This window comes from Zeugodacus cucurbitae, chromosome 2 (genome assembly GCF_028554725.1).
Source record: "Zeugodacus cucurbitae isolate PBARC_wt_2022May chromosome 2, idZeuCucr1.2, whole genome shotgun sequence".
NCBI lineage: Eukaryota > Metazoa > Arthropoda > Insecta > Diptera > Tephritidae > Zeugodacus > Zeugodacus cucurbitae.
Window position 1 is genome coordinate 71,987,568 of NC_071667.1, and position 13,483 is coordinate 72,001,050.

The following is a 13,483-nucleotide window of genomic DNA, read 5'->3' on the forward strand; positions in this document are numbered from 1 at the left end:
GGATTTATATTACTTATACTTAGCACACCATCGTTCACCAACCTTTCTAACTTAGTTAAAATCTTAATGGGCGCAAAAGCAATACGTTCGGCTAGAATTGGTTTCGCGTTCCTGGTTTCGGTTTCAGTCTTCTTTGCAATTTGTGGCGCGTTCGTCAACGTCTGTAATACAGTCGTTTTCGTGGTAATTAAAGCTTCGGTCGTCTCGTCGTCATAGTCTTCGGCCAAAATGTCGTTATTGAGATGTTTACCCACCACATCAGGGAAGTTAGTAACACTTTCTGTCGTCGTAGTCGTCGTTTGTTCAGTAGTTGTCGTTTCTATACTTTGTTCTAACAGTTTAGGTGCATACTCTTCGCTCAGTGTGTCAAGAGTTGTATTAAGTACGGGCAATACGTAATTGTCGTCCAAAATTTTGGTGCTACAGTTCTTGTTGGCAGTCAAGTTACGCAATTCGTTCTCCTTCGATTTTATCATTGCTTGTATCATATGTTCGGGTCTTATGTAACCGTCTTGATCAAATTTGTCGCTCAAACCCAAATCATCGTCCCCATAATCGTAGTCGTCATCATCGTCGTCAATGTCATTTTCATCGTTCGTCGTGTTGTTCGTCAGAATTGGTTCGAGTGTGCGTGAAATGGCGATTTCGTCATAGTCCTTGATAGTAAAAGTATGTTCCACATTGGTTTTCTGCTGTAACGGTAAGTTCTGTATGTGACTGTAGTAGTCATAAGTTCCGTGTTGCGGTCTTTTGTGTGCACTTGAAAAGGGACTATTAGCACTTTCTTGGTGCGTATTTCCAAAATGTGTCTGTCCACTTTGGGAAGGCACGGAATGTTGAGAACTTAAGAATCCCGTGTTCGACACTTGGTTAAATGGGGGGTTTCGCGACGGCAAAAGACCGTAACTACCGCCATCGATTTGATTTGGCGGTAAAGGTAATTGTGACTGGACCACACCGCTGGGTTTGGGTCGTATGTTGAAACTAAAAGTACTATCTGCGCCATTCGCTTGTGCCACACCGATAATGGTACCGAAATTGCCAGTGCTGATCGCACTACTAGACGCTTGTACCAGGCCATTATTCGTCACTCCGCCCACCTGACTTAGGCTAGCAGCCGATGGTACGGCGGGAAACGCTGATAACGCATTTTGGTTCGTTGGTCGCGGTCCATAGTGCGGTAAGGAAGATGTATCTGCATTCGGTCCATAAATTTGATTGTTCTCATAAACATTCGAGACACTAGCTCCGTAATTTGCGTGCTCTTTTTGTCCTGTCGTACTGTGTGAACTCTGTTGCTGTTGATTTTGCTGTGGTTTGTTATTGTTACCAAAACCGCTGGTCGCAAATGACAGAATATTCTGAAACAGTCCAGGCGCGCGTGTGGTCGTTGTGTAACGGTCTTCATGTTCGTTAATATAAATGACGGTCGGCGGTTTGGTACGTCGTGTTTGTACGACATTTGCCGAAACGGTGGGTGTGTGCGGATAAAAGGCGTGTGGCGGTATAGTACTCGAGTAGTAGGTGCCCACATAACTGGGTGAGTATTTGTCATAATGGAATGGCTTGTACGGACTCGCCGCGGTGGTTAATGGTAGCGCCGAAGATGATTGCTTATTTGTTTGTCGTATGTTTATTTCGATTTCGTATTGGTCTGAGTTCGGTCCGTTGACTACCACCTTCTGTGGTCTTGTGTAAAATGTCGGTTGCGTTTGGTATTGTCTGAGTTCTACCTGTCGGGAAGTGGAACGTGTCGTTAAATTTGTAAGTGGTATGACATTAGTTGTTTTTCTGTAGTTCGCACTTTTTGTAGTTTTGGGTTGATATCTAGTTTTAGTCTCGTTATTTCTGTTCGGTACTTTGACTACAATCAGTTTTCGGTTTTCCTGCGGTCCGCGTCGTCTCAAACGTGTAAGTTCAGCGTTTTCCTGCAAACGTTCCATTGGGTTAAGGTCGGCGGTATGTGGTTCACTGTCATTAGATGTTTGGTCCGTAAAATTGTTTAACTGATCATCACTTCCGTCATGTACAGTAACGTCGTCTAGTTCTACAGTCGAACGCGCTGATTTTGTGAGCAATAAGTTAGCTGTCGTAGTCTGCGTACTGTCTTCCTTGTCTTTATCAGTCTGAGTTTCGATTGCCAGCGTCTTTGCGTGTTGCGTAAAATCATCGTCCGTTAAAACTGTCGCTTCGTTCTCTACGTCGTCTGATAATAAAGTGTGAGGTACTGCAGTTTTGTCGTTCCCATCAGTAGGTACGTCATTATTAGTGGGTACTATGTCTGTTTCTGTATCTCTGTCGGGTACTAACATTTTTTCCTCAGTTTTCGATTCGGCGATGTTGCTACCAGTATTCAATTTTTCTTGTAAGTCTTCCACGTCTTTTGCATCTATCTTTGCTTCGGCATTGCGCAGAGCTGCCGTAATAAGTGTAAATTCCTTCACGGATTGTGAAGCCTCACTATCTCCGTCTTTTCTCTCATCGGGAGTCTGCACTTTTGCATCAAGAGTTTCCTCGGAAATAATGTCTTTAATTGAGGTCGTTTCTGTAATAAAGCTAAGTGCTTCGTCTCCTGATTCCAGCTCAAGCTTTGATTGTCGTGCATTGTCGTTTGCTGTGTTGTCTTTTGTATCAGAGCTGCTTTGCTCCAGTGTTGATAGTAGATCGTCTGTAGTGTCGTCTTTATGCAAAGTCTTTGAGGTTTGGGTTTCTTCAAAATCTGTATTATTTAGTGCATCTTTGGAGAGGTCAATGTGTTTGTCAGTGTCCAGTGGCTCGTTCAGCTCTATTTGCATTTCGTGTTCAGTGTCGTCTATACGTGCTTCCACCTTTTTTTCGGTCATGCTTTCGGTTGTAGTCTGCGAATTTGTAGATTTTGTTGAATTCGTCTTCACGGCAGTGTTGCGTCCAGTCTCGTCTTCTGTTGCACTTCGCAGTTCGATCGGTATTTTGTTAACAACGAGATTGGTGTGTCGGTTACCCTGTGGTCGTCGTACATTTACCCCACGTATATTAAGTGTAATCTTTGTCGGATTTTTGTCAATCTTATTATTGACGCCCTTAATTGGTTTCGCTGTCACAATCGGTCGTTTTGCAGCCGTCACTTTTTGTCGTATGTCCAATTTGTCGCTAATATGTATTATTTCACCCGGCACCTTAATTTCGGTTACAAACCCATTAGCTGAGTTCTTATTATCCACGGGTCGTACACGATTTGGAAAACCAGCCTTATTCTCTTTCACTACTTGAACAGAACCAGGAAAGCTTTCTCTTATCTTATCTGTCGTTATAATTTCAAATACGCGATCCGGCTCTTGCGCTTGCGTCGTCGGACTGGTCGCAAACGGATCCTGTTCGATCCATGGACTCAAATCGAGCGCCGACAATGTGCCAGTACCACAAACTTGGCGTTCATTACCCTCCACCTCAGGCGGTAACAGCGCATGTGGCTGCATTGTACCACCGCCAACAGCACGACAGAGCACCTGCGCTAGTGAGACACGCCTTATTGATTGTAACTGTGCAGGCGTGAAAGAGTTTTCGAGACCACCATTCTCGTACCAGAAACGATCACCTTTACGTGAATTACTGAATTGCTGTGCGATGATACAGGCAAATGTGGGACCGACAAGTCCGCCCACAACTGGACGTTCGGCAATGCCACCAACAAAGAGGTCAATGTCATGTACACTGCGATAGGCGTGACTGATGCGTTGTGCCGACTGGGGACCAACCACATTAGCAAAGTCCTCCCAACTGTTTATGGGCGTAAGACCGCAAGGTACACGCCACGAGGTATAAGGTGGCACACCATGATCTCGACCACGCTGTATATTGATGGCCGCCAAATCCAAACCGAATGGAAAACCTGAGAAATATTTAACTCGAAATTTAAAAATGTCAAATCACGAAGACGCGAGTTGCGAAAATACCTGGTGTTTGAAAGAGATGATTAGTCAACTCAGGTGTTATGAACTCATCCCGCTTGAGCGCGCGCTGATTCACCAAACCACGTAGCAGGCGATGCAATGAACCAGGCGAGCCGATGTCACCGCGCTGGAATTCCTCATGCAGACTAACATCTGAAATCACAAGTCATTCACAATTAAAAAAACAATTTTAACAAACTCATTACTTACTGTTTCGCATGAAATTGTGAAAGCGATCGCAGCGCATATAAGAATTCTGCACCAACGAATGACCAAAGCGAAATGCGGCCGCAGCAAATGAGTTAGCGACCGTTGGGTTCGTCTTCGGATCATAACCTTGATAATAGCCAGTACTCAACAGTTCTAAATCAAAGAGTCTGCACACCTCGCGACCCAGCACAATTGGCAGAAACTCCCTGTAAGTGATGTGTTGAAACATGGCGCCCACTATGCGACGTGTCTCCTGATAGATCTTCTCATCGCTCCAATGTAAATTCATTTCACTCAACTCCAGCGCTATGCGATTATGCTCACCCACCCAAACATGATGTAAAGCCAACAAACCAGGCTGCTCACCGCTGCGCCCATCGCCTGCGCGTATACACTGCGTAGCGATCGCACCGCGTTGACACACATCCTCAGCAGGATTGCCGCGCCCATAGACGAGCATACCGTTGCGAAAGACACGCGCATTGTCAGAAGACTTGGCGCTGTTCGAATATATGGGTGACGCGTCTATATAAGAGGTTGCCTGATTGGTCTGCTCACGCCAAGAGAGTATGCAGTCACGACGCTGCGCAGGTGCAGAACGCAGAAACTCCAAACAGCGCACTTTGAGTGGCGCCAGCCATGGATCGTCTAGCGGTACTTTGATTGGGAAGCAGGATGGATGGAAGTCGGTGTTGCCGCAACAACTTGGTACCGAACCGTTGATTGAGCTGCGTTGACATGAAAAATTAGAAAGTTATTAGTTAATTCATATTTAAGTTTATATATTATATATGCCTTACCGCGGTTGCGCCGTCGAGGTCATATCATGATCGAGCAGCTGTCCCCATTGCGCGGTCATCAGTGTCACGGCCGCATCACCATCGCGCGCGCCATGCACCAGCAGACTGACGAAACGCGATGAGGCCAATGGACCGCCCTCAACGGACATGCGTATCGAATCGACACCGTCGCCATACTCGGGCGGCAGAAAACGATTGAACGGCATTTGCGACGCACCCCAACGCGGACGCCGCCGACTGTTGCAGGTGCCATCGTGTGTGCGATAACGCGCCGATGCCGGCATGCAGGTGGGCGGATCACGCGGCGGACAGAGTCCTTCCAGCGCGGTGTGGCGCAGTGAAATCTTCGAGGTGTGCGCCTGACGTGCCAGCTCATTGAAGTATTTGTAGCTGCAACAATGAAGCGAAACTGTAAATGCGATTTAATGCAATTTCCACGAGAGGATCTACGCGCGATTGTTAATATTTCTTAATTTTTTGCTTTCGTAAATTAAATTTTAATTGCTGTTGGCGAACGCGTGCCGCCATGCGCTTGCGGCTCATCAATTTCGGACGCATCGCTGTGAGTGTTCCACTTGAAATGAATGGAAAATCGCCGATTTGTCTGTATTTAAGCGCCCAGCTTGCAATTGCTCTACGCCAGCGACATGGCTGACAGTCGTCGGCGCGTCGTTAAGCAGTCAGTCAGTCCGTTAACAACAACAACTCTGGCAAAACATTGCTGAGAAAGCTTTGCGGCAGCGGCGGCAACAGCGACAGCGCCAACTTTGTGCACAAACAAGCTGCAAACAAGTCCGCAGTGCTCATCACCTGCCCTCACCATATATTCGGCTCACCTCATGCGCTGGCGTGCCGGGACCACTGACAAGTTCCGTTGCCTACACCAAAAAGTCTGCCACAACAGCTGGCGCGCAGCTGCAAAGACGGCCATTAAAATCGCAGCGTTTACACTCGCATTTAATTCATCGTCGCCGCTTTACTTCTTTTATTTTTCATTTCATTATATTTTATTTTCAGCTTTGCTTTTGCTTGCTAATGTATAACCACTTGTATTTATGTCTATTATTTATATTCATGTTTATTTTCGGTTTGTTTGTCGGTTTTAATGGTCTTTTTGGGAAAAGAAGTGGAGAAAGTGGAAATGGCTTTTCATTCGCAATGCTCGACAAAATAATTCACAAACAAAGCAAAAAAAATTAAAAACAATAAAAACAACAGTTTTTCAGTGGGTTCATCACGGTGTCGCAGCGTCAATGGTTGACTTGGTGCTGTGCAAGTTGCAACGTCACGACTTGAGCCGGTTTGCACATCAAATGAAAACAGAAAAAAAATGTAAATAAACATGATTTATAGCAACATACATTCATACATGGTATATGCACTTACATACTTGCATATATTTAATACTATAGAGTGGAACGTTCGAGTTCAAATGCACGTATGCACTTAAATATACCCACATACATAAGTATGTAAGCAGTGTGCGCTCGCTTTGCGGTGTCACATTTGCCCTTTAACATTTCAATAGCGAATGACAGTTGCGCATGGCGCTGCAAAGTTCAATACACCACAAAGCGTTTTCAGCGTTCATTTTGCATTTTTTCGGTTGCAATGTGTTTTCATTGTTGTTTTATAGCTTTAGAAACTCTTAGTAGACTTACAAATACTTTTCTTTTGAAGTTCACGAGTTCAATATTCAAGTCACAGGAGGTGAGACCACATAAGTTACTTTCCTGATTCTAAGATAATTATAAATAAATAAATTACTAGCCAAAAAGGAAATTTTCATTTATAAATAGGACTATAAAAATGGAAACTACTTCCATTGCATTTACGAAAAAATTGAAACTTTCCTCTTCCCAAACAATCTATGCATCGTTAACATCACACCTACGCCAGTTGCTGTAATATGGAAAAGTTTCCAACAAAAAATTATCAACCGACTGGGTGCTGAACGTCTTATATTGATAGAAGTCATCAAAATATATACATATGCCATCATAGATTCTCTGTTTTAATCGATATTTGGTTTGGGAAGGACCTCAGTAGCTAAGTGACTTGACTTAGATCCCTTTCATCCATATAAGTCTTTATTCGCGGCGTTCCCAATATAGTTCAATCTACTTAACCGGTTATCCTGCTAAATATTGGCCTGTCGAGTTGACATTCCTCAAATGAACGTAACATGAGTCCGCATATTGAAAGCTCCTTCCATAACATGACATTAATAGCAAATAGTGTTTAAATGCTTCAACATTCTATTATAGTCAAATAAAAACTCACATTCAACGGATATTTCGGAGATAACTTCGTTTCGACGCCACTTGCTTATATGTAATCGGATTGAACTAAAATTCGTATCAGGTATGATAGTCCTATCCACTAGGAACAAAAATTGCTTCAGAACTTGTTTCAATATGTTACAAAAACAACAACATTTTATAAAATTTTCGAAAAAAAATCAAATGGATGGTGAAATTTCGTGCCATGGTGAAAATATTCCACTTTTATAGTAACAAAAACAGTCTTACAAGTTTTAAATCGCTTAAAAATGTCTCAACCCACACCGAATTAGTTAAGACGTCTTTTCTTGTCTCTTACGACAACATCCCGTAACTTCATATGCGACAACCCACACCGAACAAGACGCCGACAAAAAGGCATGCTCACTTTGTCTAACGCACAGCAAAATACGTTTTTGTGTCTTATTAGTCAAAGACGTTTTTGACTAATCCGGTTTGGGTTGAGCCTAAGAGTTTTGAAATTCAGTCCACATAATCATCAGAGGCTGGAACTCAACCCACGTTGTGCTTCTAGAATGTTGTCTTTCTCACTGCATAATATACTCTCCTTGCTATAAGTATACTACAAAGGAAATAAAATAAAAAAATTCTGTCCATTTGTATGTAATTGCCGTTGAAACGTTTAGCCGGTTATAGCCGAATCGATGAGAGCGCGCCACTCCTCTCTTTCCTTCGCTGTTCGCCGCCGGTTGGAGATTCCAAGTGTAACCGGGTCGCTCTCCATCTGGTCCCTCCAACGGAGTGGAGGCCTTCCCCTTCTTCGGCTTCCTCCGGCGGGCACTATCCAGCGTAGCCGCTGTCTTTTTATTCGCTGAACTATGTCAATGTCGTCGTATAACTCGTACAGTTCATCGTCTGCGGTATTCGCCGCTGCCAATGTTCTGACGACCATAAATCTTGCGCAAAATTTTCCTTTCGAAAATTCCTAGTGTCGTCTCATCTGATGTTGACATCGGCCAAGCTTCTGCACCATATCCACCATAAATCTTGCGCAAAATTTTCCTTTCGAAAATTCCTAGTGTCGTCTCATCTGATGTTGACATCGGCCAAGCTTCTGCACCATAAAGCAGGACGGGAATGATAAGCGACTTGTAGAGATTGATTTTGGTTAGTCGAGAGAGGACTTTACTTTTCAGTTGCCTACTCAGTCCAAAGTAGCACCTGTTGGCAAGAGTGATTCTGCGCTCGATTCTGAGGCTGACATTGTTCGTGTTGTTGTTGTTTGTTCCCAGGTATACGAAATTATCTACGACTTCGAAGTTATGACTGTCAACAGTGTCGTGTGAAATAAATAACTTAAATAAAGAACTATGAGCTTTTTCATGATCTCTCGGCCGTTTTAGAGATTTCCCTATATAACAGACATCAAAAGCAGTTATACTTATTCGAAGCTACGATTCCTTCAACTTCACCTTCGATATATCAAATGTAGACATCTTGATAAAGAATCAAAAGATTAAATAAACCTGAGAAGGGTAATCGAAAGCAGTAAATGTCGTTTAAACACATCAGAATTAAATAGCGTATAGGATTCGTGAACTCAGGACCACCACTTTGCCATTTGACAAATTGCAATAAAAAACGAGTATCTAAAAGCAGATTTCTTTCAGCAATGTTGACCACTGAGCTGGTAAAATCTAAATTTTGAATGCAAATCATTTTCACAACTATAAGCCATATTTTCATTAAAGATACTAATAGCAACAACAACTTCGAATTAATTCTACGCCGCATTTTACGACTGAAAGGTGTAAAAAGAAAGGGCTGAAGTTAACAATAAAAGCGTCAGCATATTTTTAATCGCCGTTGACATCTTTGTTTACACGCCGAATTTATTAAAGTGACGCTGAACTAACTGTCAACTTGACAGCTGCGACGTTTTTACATAACTATTATAATTTAAACGTGCATTGAGTGCATTGCCATTGCCGCAACGCAAATGAAATGGACTGAGTAGACTCTACAATTAACTTTATATGTAGGTAAAGAGCAAAAAAGACGCTGTGACTTTTGTGACAGGCCGTCAACAGCTTACCAAAACACACACACATACTCACATTCACTTTCCATAAGCCGCACAACAAAGCGCGTGCACAATACTCGTCAATAGACATTTATTTGTATGAAAGTAAAAGTAAGTTAATTTCTGATGAGCAGAAGCGATGCGAATTGGAAATGTCTTAAATAAAGTTGTACTTTCGCATTAACTGTTAACCACATACATATGTTTAAGTATGCATGTGTGTGTGTGTGTGCGTATATTTTGAACTAAAAGTGCCACCAAAGTATACAATTTGGTTTGGCGTATTTTAGGTGTTTTTTAAGTGTTTTTGGAATTTTGATACGGTGGCGTGAGCTTTTTCTCTACTTTTTTTCTTTTTCTCTACAAATATATATGTATGTAAATATATAATTTTTTCTTTGCGCATACATATTTAAACTAATTCCCCATGAAATCGTAAATTTTTATGCGCAATCAAAGTGTCTTGGCCCCGGCGCGCAAGCTCGATGCAGATTTTTGTGCCGATGTCAATGAACTTTGGCCGCTTGTGTCACAAACCTGCTACTAGTCGCATATACTTATACTTGTATGTAAGTGTGTTTGCACGCATATGTTTGTTTGTATGTATGTATGTGCATGCCAATCCGGCCAATGGCTAGCCGTTGCAACGCCATTAGTTGAAGCTTGCGGCCATCTGTTTTGGCTTTATATATACAAGTAGTATGTGTTGTTGTTGTTGTCTGTGTGCTTTTATGTGTGGTGATAGTGATAGTATAGCATTTTTTTTTTTTGTAATTTTAATGTTTATTTATTTTTTTGTTTGTTGTGAATGCTCGCTGATTTCACTTTGCCATCAATGGCTTTTGTAACAGCTCGAGTTGTGTGGCTAATGAAATCGAAAGCATCAAATAGATCTGACTGCAGCGATCACCCAAAAGTGTAGCTTAGAAAATCATATAAATTATTTGAAATTGTATATGTATATACACTTAAGTATATATGCTTTTAATTGCAGCCAATTCCAGCGAATTTCTTGTTTCATATTAAGTTCATTTTTATGTTTATTTTATTTTTTAGTTATATAAATATTTTTTTTTAATTTTTTTTTGCAATAACGAGCTGCGTACACACTTTAATTTCCAGCACTTCCGCTTTTGCTTTTATGCTTAATTTGCGCCCTTTAGCAGTTTGCACGTCAATCAATTCTTCAAATTTCGCAAGCTTTCTTCCACTAATACCGTTCATTAGAGTTTGCAATTTTTTTTTCTAATTTCTAGTGAAAATAATATTTACAGTGTGTAATTTTGTTTTTCGTTATTCTTGTTTTTGTTACTTATGTATGCTAATAAACGCCTTTCATTTGTGACTTCCACGAATTGTTGACATTAACCAATCACTCAAAGTGAGCGCACTCCATGTTTGTTGTGTATAGCTCAAAATTGTTGTTGTAATTGTGTAATTGCACATAGTAAAAGTAACAATTTGCAAAAAAAAAATCTACATTTTTTATTGGCTTTCGCATGCTTATTCGCATACTTTGTACATGTAGATATATAAGTATATTTAGTTTGTTTTGAAGTTTTTTTCTTTTTTTATTCATTTATGTTTGTAGTGTGTAAAAAGTAAATTTGTAGTGAGTGTTTAGCAAACTGCAATTACCTCGATAGACTAATTAATTTGCATTGATAAATAATAAAGAAAAAACAAGTAAGGAAGGGCTAAGTTCGGATGTAACCGAACATTTTATACTCTCGCAATTTATTTATTTAACTTTATTTATATTATATAATACACAATTTGACCCACATATTCGTCATATATATTGTATAAAGTCCATTGAAAGTTGGAAACCATAATATTAGGTTAGAAGCACCGAGGTCCTCATGTTCGATATATGGGGCCTTGACAGCCTATGGTCCGATTTCGGTGATTTTTAGAATGGGGCTGCCACACTATAAACGTAGTATTTGTGCAAAGTTCTGCCTCGATATCTTCACTAGTGCTTACTTTATATATTGTAAAGTTAACGATTCAGATCGTCTTCAAAGTTCTGGTATATAGGAAGTAGGCGTGGTTGTGAAGCGATTTGGCCTATTTTCACAACATAGCATTGGGATGTAAGGAAACTATTACAATCCAAGTTTCATTGAAATCGGTCGAGTAGTTCCTGAGATATGGTTTTTGACCCATAAGTGGGCGACGCCACTCCCATTTTCCATTTTGTAAAAAAATCTGAGTGTAGCTTCTATCTGCCATTTTCTATGTGAAATTTAGTGTTTCTGACGTTTTTGGTTAGTGAGCTAACTCACTTTTAGTAATTTTCAACCTAACCTTTGTATGGGAGGGGGGCGTGGTTATTATCCGATTTTTGTAATTTTTGGAGTGTATAAGGAAATGGCTAAAAAAAACGAAAGAAAGTTTGGTTTATATAGCTCTATTGGTTTGCAAGATATATACAAAAAACCTATTTGGGGGCGGGACCACGCCCACTTCCCCAAAAAAATTACATCCAAATATGCCCCTTCATAGTGCGATCCTTCATACCAAATTTTATTTCCATAGCTTTATTTATGGCTTAGTTATGGCACTTTAAGTGTTTTCGGTTTTCGCCATTTTATGGGCGTGGCAGTGGCCGATTTTGCTGATTTTCGAACTTAACCTTCTATGGTGCCAAGGAACACGTGTTGCAAGTTTCATTAACATATCTCAATTTTTACTCAAGTTACAGCTTGCACGGACGGACGGACAGACAGACATCCGGATTTGAACTTTTCTCGTCATCCTGATCATTTTGATATATATAACCTTCTATTTAACTCGTTTAGCTTTAGGACTTACAACCAACCGTTATGTGGACAAAACTATAATACTCTCGTAGCAACTTTGTGGCGAGAGTATAATAAAAATTAAGTTCAAAAACCGAAAATACACATTATTTTCTGAAAACACCTCGTATTCCATAGACCAGAGAGATCTCGTTGTCTTGCTAGTTCTGCTGTAAACACTAGGCCCAGTCAATTACAATTCACCAACACTTATCAGAGCGAGTCTTTTCAAAATCATTTCGAAAGTTCAGTGTTAGACAGGTTAAACTTCGCTATCCTATATGTTATATATGCCAGAATACTTAGTTTCATCCCAACATCCACACTAGAATAATCTAACACTACCATTGGCATACCCAATTTTCAACAACCAGAACTATCCAGCGCAATATAGCAAATAATTGTCCTATGGAATCCCATAGACATTATTCTCATACCTTTCACTACAGTGCTGTTCGAAGGCTCTCTCTGATACCACAGGCTCTCATTTTATGTAAGGGGTGTTTTTTTTTTAGATGTTTTTGACAGCTGTAACTTGATTTATACACAGTTTGATTTGGCATTTTATAATGAACAGACTTACTCCGGACGAACATTTATTACTGATAGACGGTCCCGATTACTGCAAAAAACTGGTAGAAAATTTTCCTTATTGGCTGGAATTTATTCAAGACAGCGACAGCGGTCACTTGGCCGACATCATTTTGAAAACATAATGGCGAACCTTTATCTTTACAATAAAACTAAATTCTTGGTCATAACATTAAATTATATTTCATCTTGAAAACCACATGTCTAAAAAAACACCCCTTATTTTACTAAGAAGATGGAAAATAGTTCAAAGCACTTCCGTTACAAATTATTAACCGATCGGAACTAATTTTGCCGATATTTTTTTACAGCGAATATGTTTTTTGACATCAATTCGCATTTCTTCATATTCAAAGCAAATCAACTGACTTTATACAAGCTACAACGAATCGAACAAAAATCTGGTATAAAACGTATTAATTGGCATAAACGGTTAGAGATAGAGCGGAAAGCAATTATACGAGTTTACTAAGATTTTTTAATAGGCTTAAAAGCCTAACTTTTAGCTGTAATTTTGTACGTTATTATTATTTTACAAGCACCTGAGACATGAATTATGATTTTCTTTAAGAATACAACATTGTATTCAAACAGAAAGTTGGTGGAAAACAGAAAGATGGCGAGAAATTTATTCAGTAACCATCATTGGTAAAGAAGAAGAAGTTGCATATAAATTTGCATTTCTGCGAAGATCTCGTAAATCAGTTATCGCAAGAACCATAAAGGAAATAGTTTAACAAATTAAATTAGAACCAATCACTACTTAGCAGAGTTTAATTGGAATAGGAGGAGAGAAGATACCATTATACCATTATTATTACAA

General features: G+C 40.3%; 1 protein-coding gene across 1 annotated transcript in view; it reads right to left on the reverse strand.

The window, feature by feature from the left end:
- Pxt_2 (uncharacterized) overlaps nt 1-13,483 on the reverse strand; it is a 29,021-nt gene that overhangs the window by 450 nt on the left and 15,088 nt on the right. The window contains exons 4-7 of the mRNA XM_011179415.3: nt 4,940-5,329; nt 4,140-4,867; nt 3,933-4,082; nt 43-3,868 (exon numbers count right to left, since the gene is read on the reverse strand). Coding sequence (XP_011177717.1) covers nt 43-3,868; nt 3,933-4,082; nt 4,140-4,867; nt 4,940-5,329 — 5,094 coding nt within the window. The remainder of the gene's footprint in view (nt 1-42; nt 3,869-3,932; nt 4,083-4,139; nt 4,868-4,939; nt 5,330-13,483) is intronic.